This window comes from Pituophis catenifer, unplaced genomic scaffold (assembly GCF_029215685.1).
Source record: "Pituophis catenifer annectens isolate HBS135680 unplaced genomic scaffold, rPitCat1.0.hap2 SCAF_8, whole genome shotgun sequence".
NCBI classification, from domain to species: Eukaryota; Metazoa; Chordata; class Lepidosauria; order Squamata; family Colubridae; genus Pituophis; species Pituophis catenifer.
The window spans coordinates 11,577,296-11,596,829 of record NW_027256888.1 but is presented as its reverse complement, the minus strand read 5'-3'; the positions used below and the strand labels follow the sequence as shown (position 1 = coordinate 11,596,829).

Sequence of the window (19,534 nt, the reverse complement as noted above, 5' to 3'; positions counted from 1 at the left end):
GTCTACATTTTGGTATCAGCCTTTGACCTGGAAATCAACCATAGCTTCAATGGTGGGTTCCTCCCGGTTCGGCCCAGTTCTCCTGAGCTGGTAGCGGTGACGATATGATGTCACCGAACCGGTTCTCTCCCACCCCCGCACCCCCCCTACCCCCCGCATTATTCTTACCTTTTATTTGGCCCCACCCCCAATCTATTGCTGCCTCCTGAGTCCCAGCTGATGGCTAGAGGGGAAAAAAAACTATTTAAACTCTTGCCGCCGGGCTTCAAAGGGTCGCCCTACAGCTGATCAGTGTTAAAAGAAAACAAATGAGTAGACCGGTGCCTGCAAAAATACATGAGTAGACCAATGCCTGCAAAAAATAAATGGGTAGATCGGTACAGCTCTGCAAGCAGTTAAAAGCCTGATAGATCAATACCTCTGCTAAATCCTAAATAATTGTCACATGACCATCAAGCCACGCCCACAAAATAAACCACGCCCACAGAACCGGTAGTAAAAAAATTTAGAACCCACCCCTGCATAGCTTGCATAATCAAAATATTTACCAGCATTGAAAATCATGTATATATGCCTCATTAAAGGAAATTGGAAAGGCTTTATTCAAAATATCTACATGTTCAACAATGGAGGAACAAACAAGTAAAAATCAATATATGTTTTACACAGTTGAGTAAGACGTGCATCAGGATCAAGAGTTTTTCCTGTTTCCACTATTTAATAATATATATATATTGTTTCCTGAAGAAATAAAGACTCTTTTGTCCTGCTAGACTTTGTACCATAAACATTTGCAAGATAGGGATATCCTCTTCTAACATGGAAAATACATTGATTTTAATTCTTCATATCTTAGATCACTTAAAAATAATCTGCAGTAAAAAGTTCAGTGCTTACAACTGGGCAGGGGTTAAAATGCAGCCAGCTTCTCTACCGACTCGGAAGTGCGTGCGCCGTCCTCACGTCGCAGTTTTGACCCTCTGCGCATACGAAGAAGGCTTTGCGCGTGCGCAGAGGGTTTAAAAGCAGGACATGCTGCCGGCTCTCTGAACCTCACATCACCGGTGTTACCAGCATCCGCGAGCCGGATAGAGCCGGATGGATTTCACCTCTGCAACTGGGTCTTTTTCTTTCTGTTAAGTTTGCAATTCCACGTACTGTTTCCTGGTGCAATTTTGACCCGAGCTGCTGTTAATTGTGTAGGAGAAAAAAACAAGTATGAGTACTTGTATTCCCACCCCACCCCATTTCCAATGAGTACTAACTTTTGATGAATGATGCAGACTGTGCATTGCTTGCTGTTAAAGGTGCCACTGTATTTCAGACTGTACCGTAGGGAATTCAAACAGTTTGTTTTTCAAGGATCAGATCTTCAAGCATGAATGAAACTTTTTTTTTTATTGAAAAGTTTTTAAAAGTTTTACAAACATTTCCCCTTCCCCCTCCCTCCTCCCCTTCCAACTCTTCTCCCCCCCCCCCCACTTCCCAGAGCAAAATACAGGGTATAACATTTGAGAATCATAAACTAACATAAGCTAATTATCTATAGCAGTGATAGCTAACCTTTTTGCCGTTGCGTGCCAAAATTGGCCGGAGTGGGGGGGATTGCACACGTGTGTGGCCACACTCATAATTCAATGCGCCCCGTCCCCCCATGCATGCACGCATGGCCCCCCCTACTGTCCCCCCTGTAGGCCCATTTTTTGCCCTCCCCAGGCTCCAGAGGTTTTCTAGGAGCCTGTAGAGGGCGAAAATGGCCTTCCCCATCCCCCCGGAGGCCCTCCAGAGGCCCAGAAACAGCCCGTTTCCCGACTTCCGGTGGGCCCGGAAGGCCTGAAAATCAGCTGGCCGGCGCGCACATGCACTCGCGGGCCCACAGATATGGCTCTGTGTGCCACCTGTGGCACCCGTGCCATAGGTTCGCCATCACGGATCTATAGCCTCCTATCCCCCTCTTGAACTTTTAACTCCCCTTTTACTAAACTAAATTTAAGTACTTTATAAACTCTCTTTGATCATTCATAAGCTATTTGAAATTTTTTAGTCCGATATTTGCCTTGAATATAATCAATCCATCTTCTCCATTCTAACATATATTTCTCATTTGAATGGTCCTTTAAATATGCTGAAATTTTTGCCATTTCTGCTAAATTTACTACTTTTAATGTCCATTCTTGAATAGTGGGTAAATCTTCCTTCTTCCAGTACTGCGCCACCAAGAGTCTTGCTGCAGTTATTAGGTTCAAAATCAAATTAGTCTCTATAGCCGTACAATCTGTAATTATACCTAACAAAAACAACTGTGGAGTAAACTTTATCCTTTTTTTTTAGAATATTTTGAATAATCCACCATATTTTTATCCAAAATGCTTTAACTTTTTTACAAGTCCAGCAAACATGAAAATAAGTAGCATCAACACAATCACATCTCCAACATTTGGGTTGTAGGTTTGGGTACAAGCATGAATGAAACTTTTAAAGATAATAAGAACCACTTTCAAAAATGGTAATTTTAGAAAAATCCGCAACTTTGAAAATGAGATATTGTTGAGGTTGGAACAATTATTTTCACATTCTGTTGAATCTGGAATCATCATCTTCTTTTAACAACCCCATAATCCCTCATGGGCAACTGAGTGTTTACTGGCCGGATGCCCTTCCTGTTGCCAGTGCAGAGTTTTGTTCAGCAGATATATTCTCAGTTGTGCCCAGAGAGAGAAATATCTGCCTCTACCTAGGATCGAACTCACAGCCTCCTGATTGTGAGGCGAGAGCTCCACCTCTAGGCCACTGCACCACTCCTGTTGAATCTGGAATATAAACTGAAAATTAGATTTAGCTAAAATGGTCCATTGAATTCTGGTCAATGTTGCTGCAACATGTTCTTAATGATTACACTTACTGTACATCAGCGTTGACAACAGAGGAAGAGAATTCCTTAAGTCAGTGTCCTGCTAGCCAGTTTTTATACTAAGTAACGAAGAAATGTCATCTCTGTTTATCGATGTTATCTATTAAAGATTGTAATCCAGTGACTCAGCATCAGTGTGGAGATGGGAGATGCATAACCATGGATTGGATCTGTGATGGTGATCCTGACTGCCTAGACAAATCAGATGAAACCAACTGTTGTAAGTTAGTTGATAGTTTGTGTTTTGATAACAGGCTGTTTAAGTGTAGTATCTTCGTGCTTGATATAGATTTCCTTGGGAATCTTATTTGAAGTATCTCATCCGGCATAATCGAAAAATATTCATTTCAATACAAAGTTTATATGTAAAATGCTACTTTGCTAAATTATCTTAGTAGTATAATGTTAATATGTACTATGTAGACCTCTTCCAAACCTATGATCCTATGATTATTCTTTGCTTGTGTGTATGCCTTTGAGTCAGTGTTGACTCTTGGCAATTACCTGGACAAGTCCCTGCAGTTTTCGTGGCAAGATTTTTGGAAGTGGTTGGCCACTGCCCAGTGGTGGGTTGTTCCCTGTTCTGTACAGTTCTTGCGAACCGGTAGTAAAAGTGGCGGAAGGCACTGCCCACCCTCCCCGGACATCATCATGGATGATCTGCGCAGAAGCTTCTGTGCATGTGCAGACGCGCATGTGCGAGCGAAGCAATTCTGCGAACCGGTAGTAAAGCTAAGTAGAACCTGCCACTGCCTCTTTCCCAATGCTGACCCAAAGTCACCTGCCTGACTTTGTGCTTAAGATGGGTCTAGAATTCACAGACACCTGGGTCATGGCCTGGTGCTTAGCCACTGCATAAAACTGGCCCTTTGCTTATTTGTAATAGTGGTGAATATCTGTAGCTCAGGTGTAGGATGAGGATAAAGGTTCGTTCTCCGAGTTTTTGGGTTGGTTTTCAGCCCACAACCTCGGAGCACAAACCTTTCTCCTGTGTGGCTGTGGAATAGTCCAGGAATGGGTTGATACAGTCGGATCTGCCTAGAGACTGAGTCATAATTTTTTTGGCCACGTCTCCATGTCTCTCAGGCTCAGTTTTCAACTCAGTCGACCTGAGAAGAGACATATTTGGCAGTTGCTGCATTTCAAACCATTCCTGGACTATTCTGGACTCTAGGGTTTTTTTCTGCATTCGGGTTTCCTGTCACCTTGTTGCGATTCATGCTGGCCAGTTCAGCCTTGGCTGACAACGCCGCCGACGCTTTTCTACGGCTCCACGAGGCCCAGACCTTTGAGCCACGCAGCCAGTGGTGGGTTGCTCCCGGTTCGCACCGGTTTGCAAGAACCGGTAGTAAAAAATTTTAGTGGTTCGGAGAACCGGTAATAACATTGGCTGGCCATGCCCCCGAACCGGTCCCCAGCCCAGTCGACACTTGCTTACCCCACCCACCTCATCAGAGGCTTTTTTTTTTTAACTTTTAAAAGCATTTTTTCTACAACCTCTTCGGCTGAAAAAATGCTTTTAAAAGTTAAAAAAAAGGCTCTGATGATCGCGCGGCTCAGCTGGGATCTTCAGAGGCTTCTGAAAACATTTTTTCTGCAACCTCTTCAGCCGAGGAGGTTGAAAAAAATCCCTTTAAAAGCCTCTGGCGATCCCAGCAGATTTGCCTGATCATCAGAAGCTTCTAAAAGCATGTTTTCCTGCAACCTCTCCAGCCGAAGAGGTTGTAGGGGGAAAAAATCCCTTTAAAAACCTCTGGCAATCCCAGATGACTTGCCAGATCGTCAGAGGCTTCTAAAAGCATTTTTTTTCTGCAACCTCTTAAGGTTGTAGAAATAATGCTTTTAAAAGTAAATAATAAAAAAAGTTGGCCATGCCCACCCAGTCACATTACCCCCATGCCACACCCACAAAATAAGCCACGCCCACAGAACTGGTAGTAAAAAATTTTAGAACCCACCCCTGCATGTGGCCAATCGCCGCCATCGAGCCACACACCCCCTCCCCATTATAATCAGCTTTGCTTATTTCCTCATTATTTTAATAGTGTAACAGAAATATCCTATTTGTATCCTATTTTGTATTTGTAGGTTTTCTGCCATATCCACATATGAATGAAATAAGCCATTTTAATTATGAGAAATGAAAAGTCTATAAAGTGATCGTCTTCTTGTTTCCAGCATGCCATAGCCAAGGACTGGTGGAATGCAGAAACGGTCAGTGTGTTCCTAGTGCTTTCCAGTGTGATGGAGACAATGATTGCAAGGACGGAAGCGATGAAGAGAATTGCAGTGGAAGTAAGGGCATAATACTTATATCATTTTCCCTACTCAGATTGCTGGAGAAAAGATCTAAGACAGGGGTGTCAAACTCACATCATCATGGTGGTGTCACATGATGTATCGGGACTTTCCCCCCCTTTGCTAAACCGGGCATGGGTGTGGCCAGCGCGTGACGCATCCGGCCCACAGGCTGGGAGCTTGCCAGCCCTGATTTAAGAGCTTCTTTTGGCAAATAAGATTTATTTTGTTCTATGGGTTCTTTTGAGGATGGTGGCTCAGATTGTTCGTTTGATAAGTACCCCAGTGTTCATGTACTCAGAACACAAGATATTGTGAGAACGTCATATGGGTTTGAAGTCTAATAATACTTCTGTAGAAAATCACCGTTTTTCTATGTACCGTTGTTATGATTTATTCCTTCTTGCCTATACAGGGTTTCGATTTATTTTAGGGAAAATCTGTCTTGCCCTTTCTCCCCTGCCCACTTTGTTTCTTTTATTGCATGATAGCACTGTAATTATTTGAATACATTTCAATGCATTAATGTTTATATAATATGTTTAAAAGTATTAACTTTCTGTTATTTAAAAAGCTTAAAGTATTGAAAATAAAAAAAAGGAATAGTAAATATTTTATCAGTATCAATTGCCATTTGGGGTGTCACATTACAATTATATGATTATATTTAACTTTCCATCCACAGTTAACTATAAGATAAAAAAAGAAAGAATGACTGCTATCACATCAAAGTATTAGTTACACGAGAATAGTTTCAGTCTTGAATTAAGTTCTTCATTGTATTGCTACTGTGTCTCTCTCTGTGTATATATATTGATAAAAGGAAATAATAAATAGATAAAGCAGTGTAATAAAAGTTAAATACTTAAAAGTCAAAATACCTAAAATACCAAAGAAGGTAATAACAATTTTAACAAAAAGAAAGAAAAGAAGAAAAAAAACCCTATTGATTTCTGTCTCACTTTTTTTAATGCAGTACACTACATTACACTATATATACAGTTTTGCCATCGCTGTGTATCCTCCAGGTTTAAGTTCCAAGTCAGATGTTGTCTGGATTGTATTATTCTTCCAAGCTTGAACAAATTTCCAATGGAAGAGAATATGTGTAGCTCAGGGTTGCTCAGTCTTAGTGTATTTGACTAGATTGGGTATGTTGTGTAGCACTGCTCCCATTGTCAATTCTGAAGCGAACCTGGCTGAAGCCATTTTGTGCTGCCTCACAGTTGCCACAAAGCAGAGAGGGAAGGGAGGGGGAAAAGTGAATAGCCCAGCTAACAGTCAAAACAAAAAGTTTTCCTGTGGGAACAAGGTCATCGTGACAGGTGGCTGGTGAAGGAGGAGAGGAGCCTGCCAACTATATTCATTGGACAATGTGACTGGTGACACTTGGGAGGGTTTTACTCTTTTAATTAGGTGAAAACTGGTTTTCACCGGCTGTGCCGATATGTTGTATCCAATAAACATGTTCTTTGAGGAATCTACGTGCCTCAGAATTCTGAGAATTCTGAGGAATTTCAATGGGTGTGTTACTTGAAATGCTGACACCCATGACTCACATCTCATAGAAGGGGGACAATATTCTATGAACCCCCCCCCCCCTAAAATGCCTCCAGAAAAATCACAGACATAAAAGCAGAAGAGGACATTATGATTTCATTCAATGTCTCAGCACTTTTTAAATCCGTAGATCCACAGCTAGCCAAAGAATCCATGACAGCAATACTATATAACATACCTGACCTAATTATATCCACTAAGATAGAAATTTCCAGAATCAGGCATTTCATCAGTCTCTGCTTCATTATTTACCTTCAGCTTGATGAACAAATATGCTTTTTTAAAAAAGCACCTTTGGGACAATCATGTTCTGGAAGACTGAGAATCTCCATTCTTAAGTACATCTTAACATGTACTTATCCCATTTTCACTTTTCTTCACATTTGCACTTTCTTTCATGTCTCCTCAACCCTGTTTTACCTCCCCCCCACCCCCACCCCCCCGGACCCCCATGAAATGCTGTGGTGAGTTTTGATATCTGCCTAGTAAATTTCCCAGGAGGATTGGTAGCTCATGCTCTTATGGGGCATCAACATGTGTCGGGGGGGAAAAAAACCTGTTCAGCCAGAACCGGTAAGCAGTTTTGTAGTCCTATCTGCAGCAGTGGTGGGATTCAACCGGTCAGACTGGGTTCAGACGAACTGGTAGCTCCGACGATCAGCTGGGAGCGAACCGGTTCGCCCCAAAAATCAGATGGGCCCATCCGCCTGCCCACGCTGTTTTCCTTTCTTTATCTCCTCAGCTGATTTGCGTGGCAAAGCCGATTGCCGCGCAAATCAGCTGTGTTACTACTCCAACGAAACCCAGAAGTGAAGATTTGTTCAAACTGCGCACATGCGCGGAAAGCAGGCAATCACCAAACCGGTGATTACCCAAGTTTACCCAATCAGAGACAAAGGCTCGTTACCAATGTGGTATTTAAAGCGTTCTTTGTTCAGGCCCCTGTCTCTGTCCACCTTATCTATGGAACATTCCAGCAGAATGGTTCAGGAGTCAGAATTTATGAGGCAGGAAAACTCCCTACTCTGGTTCCTTTATCTATGGGGCCTGATATTCCTGGGTAACAGTTTCTTCTATATTTTCAAGGATGTGCCTAGCTTTTGAAGCCGAGACCGAGGTATGGCTTGGTGGGCGTGGCAGGGGAAGGATACTGCAAAATCTCCATTCCCACCCCACTCCAGGGGAAGGATACTGCAAAATCCCCATTCCCTCCCCACTCCTGGGGGAAGGACATTGCAAAATCTCCCTTCCCACCCCACTCTGGGGCCAGCCAGAGGTGGTATTTGCCGGTTCTCCGAACTGCTCAAAATTTCTGCTACCTGTTCTCCAGAACCTGTCAGTTTTAGTTTTTAGTTTTTATTAAATTTGTATACCGCCCTACTCCCAAAGGACTCAGGGCGGTGAACAGCCAGAAATAAAACATGTAGATACAAAATTTAAAATAGAGATAAAACAAATTAAATAAATTTGGCTGAACCATTTTAAAACCCCAATAATTTAAAACCAAATTTAAAATTCCCATTTAAAAAGAGGAAAATTTAGGTCAGGCCAGCTTGATGAAATAGGAACGTCTTAAGCGCGCCATCTTAAGCGTCTTAAGCGTCAGAACCTGCTGAAGAGCACTCCTGCTAACAACTGATTTCTAACAGCATACAATAATATAAGCAGAAGCCAATAATAAAGCTTAATTCCTAATAAATGATTTCTAGCAGTATATCGTATCAGAAACAAACAGCAAATATTGGTTTGATCACTAGGCTCCTTCACTCAGATGAGGCTCATTTATGAGTGAGGGCTAAAACAAGCAAAGATTACTTGCAAAACTCAACAGGCATCAATTCCCACATCCATATATGCAGGGGTGGGTTCTAAATTTTTTTACTACCAGTACTGTGGGCGTGGCTTATTTTGTGGGTGTGGCTTGATGGTCATGTGAAGTGGGCATGGCCAACTCAATGTCACTCACGTCAAGGGACGCCTCGCCTGGCCCCTCCCCTCCCAGCCATTCCTTGTCACACCCAGCCTCAACGTATCTATAGTTCTGTAAAAATGTTGTTCACCTTTTTTCAACTTTACTATCTACATACTATAGATGCACTTTCATGGACCACTGAAAGGAGGAAATGGCTCACATGCTTTGCTCAAGAGTGTGATAGGCAACAGGCTTTTAAGGGGCTGCCAGAAAGAAGGGGGGGCAATGTATTTTCCAAAGCACCAGAAGGCAAAACAAGAAGCAATGAATGGAAACTGAATAAAGATAGAAGCAACTCAGAACTAAGGAAAAATTTCCTAACAGTGTGAACCAATATAGGTGCAGAAATATTTCAGTCATAATTTCACATATAAAATAGCCATTTGTGTAATACAATCTGCATATTGTTCAAAACAGTCATTAGAATTATGGCTGATGTTTGACTGATGATGTCGAGACCTTTTTATTCCATCAGGCCTAATTTTTCCCTTTTTAAAATGCAAATTTTAATTCGTTCTTAATGTATTGGGGTGTTTTAAATCTGTCTTCGGCCAAATTGTTTAATTCGGTTTTGTTCTGTTTTTAAATTTCGTATTTATGTGTTTTTATCTTGTGGCTGTTTACCGCCCTGAGTCCTTCGGGAGTAGGACAGTATATAAATCAAATAAACTAAAGTAAACTAAACTAACAGCAAGCCTAAAAGTCAAAGATTACAAGAGTGCTTCTTTCTCTGTATGTATACAAAACACCACATACCAGGGATAGCATATTAAGATGGACTTACCACGGCTATTGTGTTCCTAGGATATAATTCACCGATAGAGATAAGATTTTATTGTTGTTGTCGTCCTAGGCCAAAGATTATGCCATGAAAGAGAGCAGAAGTGTAATTCAACATCCTGTGCTGGTCCTTGTAGCCATTCCCCTCTCTGTGACATGAATAACAGCCAAGGGAACTGCAGTGAGTAGCACTATCGCTTTGTGATTTTATAAAAGGGTTTTAATAAGGAAGAGATGTAAAATACGAAAAAGAAAGAAATCATAATGAAAGCTAAAAGAAGGAAACAAACCGAAAAGACATAAAAAAGAAAGAAGTAGCTTCCGTTCTTTACAGCAGTGGTCACCAACTGGTGGTCCGTGAGAAAATTTTGGTGGTCCGCAGAAAAATTACTTGCATTTTTTATATTGCACTAAATCAGGGGTCCTCAAACTACGGCCCCTGGGACAGATACGTGCAATGAATGTTTGTGTTGCTGCAGAGAGTGTCCCCTCTTCGGGATATTTTTGAGGGGGGCAGAAATTCCGACTTGGGGTCTGTTTCAGTCTCCTGGTGTGGGGCTTTGGGCGAAGGCTGGAGGGAAGCGTCACTGGTGGCAAAGCCGGAGGGCCTTCTTCCAGGGGGATTGCATCATGGCCTGAAACTGGCTGACCATCTCAGCCTGCTGAGCCTCCAGGCGCCGGTACCTGGCCTTGCATTCCCACAGGTCTTCCCTCTGCTTGGAAAGCCTATGCTCGTAGTCCTGAATGAGGTGCTTCTGCTGAGCCTCCTTCTCGGCCAGATCCAATTTGAACTGAGCCAGCTGTTTTGCCAACTCTTTCTCATGGTGGCTGCTTAGCTCCAACAACTGCTTCCCGTTGGGGCCTTAAGGAGCCCAGGCAGGCAGGCGAGGAGTGGGTGGGAGGGGAGAGGCGAGTAAAGGCCGGCGAGGCACCCCTTGATGTGAGTGACATCGAGTTGGCCACGACCACCCAGTCACATGACCACCTAGCCACGTCCACCCATCCGGTCATGAGGCAGATCATATTAGTGGTCCGCGGGATTTAAAATTATGAATTTAGTGGTCCCTGAGGTCCGAAAGGTTGGGGATCCCTGCTTTACAGCGCTTAGAATTATATATAATTAAGAAATTTATCTCTTAATCCATGGTTACATTATAACACTTCCTCCTATAATCTTTCCTCTATAATTATCAAAATCATAAAACCATAAGTTCCTTGTTTTCTGTTTCACGTAAAAAAAAAAAATCTCTCTAAAGGATTTTCAGCCAGCAATAAACATAGATATTGTGTTTTCTCCGATCAAAGGAATTGATTCAGCCGTATGAGCGAGTTCCATCACAAAGTATTGCTTTTTGAATTGTTTCCTCTTCTGTACACTTTCTAATAGCCTCTGTGTTTCTGTTACTGGCACTGGCGCACTTTCAGAAAATATGTTTATTTGTGAGGATTAGTTGTCATGTATCACACAAATGAAATCGTTTTGATTCGATCAGACAAAAAAAGCTAAGTGTCACATGTTTACTGCATCTAAAAAGATGTACTGTTTGTGTGCATCTTTCCCAAATTTTTAACTTCACATGCTTCCTTCATGTCCTTTCTCCCAACTGGGCTTTCCTTGTTTCACAGTTTCTCAAAATACATTACACAAGAATGAACAAGTCAGCTGTGAAAGCTGCTCCCTGAATCTGCAGCCTTGTTCATTTCAACCTAATGTGGTTCAAGCAAGAAATTGAAGTTAATACACAGTAGAATTTGATAGGTCTCCCATTTTTCTTACTTTGTACCCGTGTTTTCCCAAAAATAAGACCCTGTCTTATATTTTTTTTGAACCCCGAAATAAGTGCTTGGCCTTATTTTCGGGGATGTCTTATTATTTTGGGGCGCGTGGAGCAAGATGGGGCTCCTCTTGCCGTCTTACCTGATTTCCAACTCTGCGTTTAAATATTTTCGGGGAGGGCTTATTTTCAGGGGGGGAGGCTTATTTTAGCGCATGCGCTCAAAAGCCCGATTGGGCTTATTATCAGGGGATGTCTTATTTTCGGGGAAACAGGGTAGTTTTTCTGGTGGTGGTCCTTATGGGGCAGGGTGTAGGAAAATTCATTGCATCAAAGAGAAAATAGTTGTTAGGCAGGTTTCTCTCCTTTGTAAGATTCCTTGTATGTATTATGATCAGGGGTGGGTTCTACTTATCTACGAGACCGCCTTCTGCCACCGATAGCCTCCCACCGACCAGTTCGCTCCCACAGAGAGGGACTCCTCAGGGTGCCGTCGGCCAAATTATGTTGGTTGGCGACACCCAGGGGGAGAGCCTTCTCTGTGGGGGCACCTACCCTTTGGAATGAACTGGCCCCGGACATACGCAAGATCTCTGACCTCCGAGTTTTCCGCTGTGCTCTTAAGACCCTGCTCTTCCGACAGGCAGGGCTAGCTTCATAATTGAGTTTTAAATTCGGAATTCTTAAATTTTTGGGTTTTTTAGCTAATTGGCCTTGAATGTAATACTTTTAATAATTTTTAAATTTAAATTGTGATATTTGTATTGTGTTTTTACCTGGCTGTACACTGCCCCGAGTCTTTTGGGAGAGGGGCGGTATAGAAATAAAATTATCCTATCCTATCCTATCCCACCTTTACTACCGGTTCGCATTGTGCCTGCCCACACTCTTCTGTGCATGCGCAGATCACCTATAATGACGTCTGGGTCAGTGGGCGGAGCCTCCTGCCAGTTTTATTACTGGTTCTTGCGAACCAGTCCAAACCAGGGGCAACCCACCACTGATTATGATTCTTGAAATTATCATATAAGTCTAGAGTAATTGTTTGTGTATCGTTAAATCCATTTCTGTTTTATTCTGCCCAGGTCAATGTGAACACATCACGCTGGAATTGTGCCTGAACCTGCCGTACAATTATACGCATTACCCCAACTATTTAGGCCATCAGACGCAGAAGGAAGCCTCTGTTAGCTGGGAGTCTTCTCTCTTCCCAGCCTTGGTCCAAACGAACTGTTATAAATACCTGATGTTTTTTGCCTGTACCATCTTAGTGCCAAAATGTGATTTTCAAACAAATGAACGTATCCCACCATGCAGGTAATGTGCTATATTATTTTTGCTCTAAAATAAATAAACAAAACACAATAACATGTAAATTATAGCTAGCTGATCCAGCAGGGTGATTCTTGCATTCTTTCTGGTTCTGCCTTTATTGTACTTTAATTAATTTCTTTGGCTTTCAGTATATAGTTCTGTTCTGCCCCAGCTCCGGATTCCCGAGGATATAGACACACACGGTCCTTATCAAATTTATTAAGTAGCAAGAATAAATCAAAGTCTGGCAAAGGTTGGCAACCAGCCCAGAAAACAAGATACGATAAGACTTTTCCAAAAATGCTCTGATGATAATTACAAGTTGTTTCCAGCAAGAAACTTACTAATGGCGTGTGACTTAAATAGGCTAAGGGAGTGGCCAATTATCCTCAAGCCTTACTCTCGAGGAGACCTCCTCCTCCTGAGTAGCCACTCCTGCCTTTTGGCAGCCCTGCGTGCTCGAGCATTGAGGAGAGGCTCCTCCACTTCGCTCTCTCTACTTGAAGGAGCCTCTGGAGGTTCTGAAGGCCCTGGCTGAGTCTCTGCCTCTGGCACCACATCCTCTACAGCCTCCTCGCTGTCCGACTCGTGCGCTGGCTGCGCAGGCTGCTGGTGCAACACCACACCAGCCTCCTCGTCGTCGGGATCAGCCACGATCCGCACAGGCCGCTGGCGGGCCATAACAAGTTCCTTATTTTCAATCTTTTTTAGCATTTTCAGCAGGGGCAACTTGTGCCATTTGTGTGATGCCATCACAATGTCTGTTCCATACTTCTTCTCCTTCATGGCCAATATTATTGTCCCAAAGGTGCTTTTTCAAGAGGCGACTGGACTTTCTGGTTTTTCTTTGAAGACGTTTCGCTTCTCATCCAAGAAGCTGAAGAAGCTTCTTGGATGAGAAGCGAAACGTCTTCAAAAAAAAACAAAACTAGAAAGTCCAGTTGCCTCTTGAAAAAGCACTTTTGGGATAACCATGACCTGGATGACTGAGAATCTCCATAGACATTTGCCAATGTTATTATTGGGACTGTGCAAGTGGAATCAACCAAATCTCCCATCTTTTTTCTTTTGGAAGGCAGAACGCAATTATTTGAAATCTCTATTTTGGCTCTCCAAAGGGGCCAATAGCAGCAGCAGCAGCAACAATGAATATTTATAAACACTCATAAATTAAGTCAGCACAGTTTCAGAGAACCATTGATGAACAAGAACTCAAAACAGATCACGGAGTAAAGAACAATCCACTCTCATCGATAGCATCTCTAAGGAACATGTTTTAAAATTAGCATGCTGCTTATGGAAATAGGAAATGCAGTTTCCTCTTTGGTTTCCATCTAAAAACGCAAGTGCTGATTTAATATAATTTGTGAGCCAGCACCTGACAATGCCTAAGCAAGCTATTAAGGAGATTTACGAGAGTTCAGAGCTTTTGTGAGTTTGGAGGTCTTCTTACCCCTTCAGATGAGAGGGAATAATTCTGTTGTGAAAAATATAGAATAGTTTTCAACAACAATTTATTTATTTATTTATTTATTAGTTCGATTTATATGCCGCCCTTTCTCCGGAGACTCAAGGCGGCTTACAATGCATTAAGCAATAGCCTTCATACTTTTGTATATACTTGCTTAGTAGGGCTTTCGGCCCTATTTCCCTCGACTTACAACCACAATTGAGTCCAACATTTATGTTGCTAAGAGAAACATTTGTTAAGAGGGTTTGCCCCATTTTACAAACTTTCTTGCCAAAATTGTTAAATGAATCACTGGAGTTGTTAAGTTAGGAACATGATAGTTAAACAAATCCGGTTTCCCAATTTACTTCCATTAGTCAGAAAGTCGCAAGAGGGATCACATGATCTGAGATCACTGCAACTGTTATAAATATGAATCAGCTGCCAAGTGTCTGAATTTTGATCATGTAACCATGGAGACGCTGTAATGGTAATATAAGTGTGAAAAACGATCATAAGCTGCTTTTTTCAGTTCCGTTGTAACTTTGAATGGTCACTAAATGAACTGTGTTGGTGTTTGTTAACACAAACTTGCATTTGTGTATGTTAATACATATTTTTCTAATATACAACTTTTAAGTTATCTGGTTATAGTGGGACTTGCTATATGTATATGAATATTTGTGGATATTCGTTTTTTACCTATTTCCCACTTTTTTCCTCCTCCTTCCTTCTCCCTTCTCAGGACTCTTTGTGAGCAGTCCAAAGAACGTTGTGAATCTGTCCTTGGAATTGTGGGTTTACAGTGGCCGGAGGATACCGATTGTGCTCAGTTCCCAGAAGAAAATTCAGACAATCGAACTTGCCTCATGCCGGATGATAATGTAGAAGGTTATTTATATTTCTCAACTTTTAACAGAATAACAAAGTTGGAAGGACCTTGGAGGTCTTCTAATCCAACCTCCTATTCAAGCAGGAGTCCCCATAGCATTTCAGATAGCCTGGAGGGCTGGAGGAAGTTCCTGCGGTCCATTGGGTCGTCCCAGGACCTTAGCTCAGCCTTCCATACGAGCACCAATGGAGGGGCAGAGAGACTGAACGCCATGGCTCATATTTTAATTAGCGCATCCTTAGTTCTAGGTTGCTCCTCTCCTTGATTAATTTAATAACTCTGGTGGACTTTCGAGTGTGCTTCAAGGTGTTGGTGATCACCTTTTAAGTGCTCCATGGCTTAGGGCCGGGGTACTTACGGGACTGTCTTCTGCCACCAATTGCCTCCCACCGGCCAGTTCGCTCCCACAGAGAGGACCTCCTCAGGGTGCCGTCGGCCAGACAACGTTGGCTGGCAACCCCCAGGGGGAGAGCCTTCTCTGTGGTGGCACCTACCCTCTGGAACAATCTACCCCCAGAGATACGAGTGATCCCAGACCTCCGGACTTTTCGTCAGGCCCTTAAAACCTATTTCTTTCAGTTAGCCGGGCTGTCCTGATTTTATTGTGGGTTTTTAAAATTTGAAATTGGTTTTAAATTGAAATGTTTTAAATTATGGGCCAAACTTATTTAATTATTTTAAATCTATTTTAACTTTTGTGTACAAATGTTTTACTTTGGCTGTTCACCGCCCTGAGTCCAAAAGCAGAAGGGCGGTATAGAAATCTGATAAAATAAATAAATTAATTAATTAAATAAACTAAGGAATATGTCAATCTTGTAGGAGAGCAATGATTACCTGGTGTTTAAACTTTTTTCTCCAGTCAGATGCTAGATAAAACAAGAGAATAAAATGTAGTTTACTTAACTAGAAAATGCAAGTACCGTATTTTTTGAAGTATAAGACGCACCTTTTTTCCCAAAAAAGGAGGGTGAAAATCTGGGTGGGTCTTATACTCCGAATGTAGCCCCACCCAGCCTTGCAAATGGAGATTTCAGAGGCTGAAAGAAGCCTCTGAAAGAAGGCTTTTTTTTTCAGAAAAAAAGCCTCCAAACAGAGCTTTAGAAAAAAAGCCTCCAAACAGAGGTTCAGAAAAAAAGGCTTTTTTTCTGAAGCTCTGTTTCGGAAGCTTTCAGATGCAGATTTTTTTTTTTCTGAAACAGAGTTTCAGAAGTTTCAGAGACAGAAAAAAAAGCAAGTCACAGAGCTCACAACCCACGAACCTATTGCTAAAATTCACCTCTGGGAACAGCTGATTGGAGGTATTCCCGGAGGCCAATCCACCCACCAAGCAGCTTTTTTCTTATTTTCCTCCCCTTCGGCGTTTTATACTCTGAAAAATACAGTAATTGTGGTAATTAGAATACAGGAGAAAGTAACTGGTGGAGATAGGATTAGTGCATTCAAATAATGCTTATCCATTTGTTAAAGAAGAAAAATAACGCGAAATGTGTTAATGTCATTAAGCATAATGATTACCATGATAATTTATGAGCAAGTTAGTTTCTGTCTTCACACACTGAAAGCCTCAGTGCAATAAAATGAAGTTATACTAGAGTGTTATGTTTTATTTGTTCTTCTAAAGTTGAGTTGAGTTGGGTCTGAGAATTGGGTCTGAGAGTTGGGTCATCTTTTACTCTATTTAGCTAAATGGTGACCCTAATCTCTTACTGAAGCCCCATATTTGTGTCATTTAACCTTTAAGGCAGAAATGCCGAGAAGTATATGGTTGAACATAATTATATGTAGAACTAGGACAGCTAACTGGGACTGTCTTCGTTCATTCATTCATTCATTCATTCATTCATTCATTCATTCATTGTCCTGAATGGACGCAGTCTACCAATTTCTCTCAGTCTCACATACAATAAAAACCTTTAAGGAAACACAACCCCTAAGTTCTGAAGCTGTTTTTTTTAGAATCGGAAAAAAAGAATTTCTCTGCTTATAGAATTTGTAGTTCTAACTCCACTACGTTTGTTGGCTTAGTTTATTCCTGTATTAAAATTAAACCAGTTGTGCAACCAGTGGTGAAATCCATTTTTTTGTACTAACGGTTCTGTGGGCGTGGCTTGGTGGGCACGGTGTGGTGTGGGCGTGGCTTGGTGGGCATGGCAGGGGAAGGATACTGCAAAGTCTCCATTCTCACACATCACTCCTGGGGGAAGGATACTGCAAAATCTCCATTGCCATCCCAATCTGGGGCCAGCTAGAGGTGGTATTTGCCGGTTCTCCAAACTACTCAAAATTTCTGCTACCGGTTCTCCAGAACCTTTTGGATTTCTACCCCTGGGTGCAACCCTTTAGTTAAGGAAGATACCAGGGAAGGTGCAAAATAATTATTTTATTCTTGCAGTAATGTAGCTTTCAACTTTAAGATTCCATGTTTAATATTGAACATCGTTACATAAAGCTTATTTCTGAGATGGTTTTTTGTGGGTTATTATATGTTCCAATGTTTAGCTGTCCTGAGACCATCTCTGTCCTGCTTTACAGGTACTTTAGATAGTTAAGCATTCCGGACCTAAGCTTTGAAGAAAACTCAATTCGAAAAACGTAGAGTTTGCAGCAGAAGCGAGTAGAATGTCCTACTAAGCTGTTGCTCCTTCTAGTAATATCACCAAACCTTACATCACCATCTCTGGAGCAGTAAAAGCAAAGTGGCTTTTTAATTAATAAAGTAATAAATGGTTATATACGCTGAGAGATGGCCAGGTGGATTAAATCTCAAAATTCAAGTTACTGGGAGGAACTTTCTGACATTTCAGAACGATTTGAAGGTTCCTGCTCTCCGTTTCTTTTTTTCTTTTATAGTTTGCATACACCCGTTAGCACAGCAGGAGTTTGAAATGATTGCTTTTTGTAATTTTCCTGGCAGAGTGCTCGCCCAGTCACTTCGAATGTCGTTCGGGAAGGTGCATCTTGGCTTCCAGAAGGTGCGACGGGCAACCAGATTGCGAAGACGATAGCGATGAAGAGAACTGTGGTAAATGAACTCTAGGAAGGAATGTCCATCTGGGTTCAGTTGCAAGTGGGGAAAAAGACCCTGGAAGCAATGGAAACTGTTTGGAAAGATGGTTGGTTAATGGTGGACAGGATCACATGCCTTGATAATGTTGGGTGAAGAGAAAAAAAAAGGGAAGAGATGCTGAGAGTGCCTGAGTTTTATACCCTCTCTGGGCTTTTGAATTTGAGCTTGTATTCTGATTGGTTGTCAGACTCCCATGGGGCCATGCAGGGGCAACTCTGTAGGCTGTGTTTGTGTGCTAAGTTTGGTTGAGCCTTGTTGGGTGATGCAATCTCCCCAGGTGTCATGTGATGGGTTCTGTTGCTAGATGGGTAGAGGGCTAATCCTATCTTTGTTGGCTCTTGGGCAGGGGTGAAATATAAAGTTTGTTACTACCGGTTCTGTGGGCGTGGCTTGGGGGGGTGTAATGTGACTGGGTGGACGTGGCCAACTTTTTTTTTTTTAACTTTTCAAAGCATTTTTTCTAATGCTTTGAAAAGCCTCTGCCGATCAGGCAACTCAGCTGGGATCGTCAGAGACTTTTCAAAGCATTTTTTTTACCACCTCTTCGGCCAAAAGGTTGCAGAAACAAATACTTTGAAAAGCCTCTGACAATTCCAGCCGAGCCGCGCGATCATCAGGGGCTTTTTTTTTTTTTTTTTTTTACTTTTAAAAGCATTTGTTCGTTGGAAGAGATTGTAGAAAAAATGCTTTTAAAAGGGGGGAAAAAAGCCTCTGATGATATAAATCATCACAATTATTATATGTTTTGTTTGTTTTTGTTTGTTTATGTTTTATTAGATTTATATACCGCCCTACTCCCGAAGGACTCAGGGCGGTGAACAGGCACAAAATAAAATACATAGATACAAAAGTTAAAAGACATAATTAAAACCAGATTAAATAATTTAGCTCGAGACAATTAAAAATCCCAATAATTTAAAACAGATTAAAATTTCGATTTAAAAGAATTTTAAAAACAGGGGAGAAAATTAGGCCAGGCCGGCTTGCTGGAATAGGAGAGTCTTAAGAGCACAGTGGAACGTGCGCAGATCCGGGATCCTACGTATCTCTGGGGGGAGCTCGTTCCAGATAGTGGGTGCCCCCACAGAGAAGCCCCCCCCAGGGGGCCACCAGTCGACATTATAAACATTCATAAAGTACTTAATTCCAACATAATCATTTTATTTTTACTAATGAACTCAACATTTATAGTCTTTATTTCTGTTATTAAACCTAATTTATTCATTTCATTTTAACTATTAATCTCAACATACTCCTCCTTATTTGGCTATCCCACCTCATTTTATTTTGCTATAAAACCCAACATCTCTATCTTCATCTTTGTTGTCAAACAAACATATTTGTTGTTAAAAATAAATCATTTTTATTTCCTGGCTGTTAAACACAGCATAACCATTTTATTTTTGGCTGTTAAACACAGCATACTAATTTTTATTTTGGCTGTTACACAGCATAACCATTTTTGTTTGGCTGTTAAACACAGCATAGTCATTTTTGTTTTCTGGTTGTTAC

General features: G+C 41.6%; 1 protein-coding gene across 3 annotated transcripts in view; it reads left to right on the top strand.

The window, feature by feature from the left end:
* Positions 1-19,534, top strand: part of CORIN (corin, serine peptidase) — a 103,706-nt gene that overhangs the window by 62,453 nt on the left and 21,719 nt on the right. For all 3 annotated transcript variants that reach the window (XM_070948499.1, XM_070948500.1, XM_070948498.1), the window contains 6 exons: positions 3,021-3,131; positions 5,090-5,206; positions 9,595-9,702; positions 12,382-12,613; positions 14,806-14,951; positions 17,870-17,977. In XM_070948499.1, coding sequence (XP_070804600.1) covers positions 3,021-3,131; positions 5,090-5,206; positions 9,595-9,702; positions 12,382-12,613; positions 14,806-14,951; positions 17,870-17,977 — 822 coding nt within the window. The remainder of the gene's footprint in view (positions 1-3,020; positions 3,132-5,089; positions 5,207-9,594; positions 9,703-12,381; positions 12,614-14,805; positions 14,952-17,869; positions 17,978-19,534) is intronic.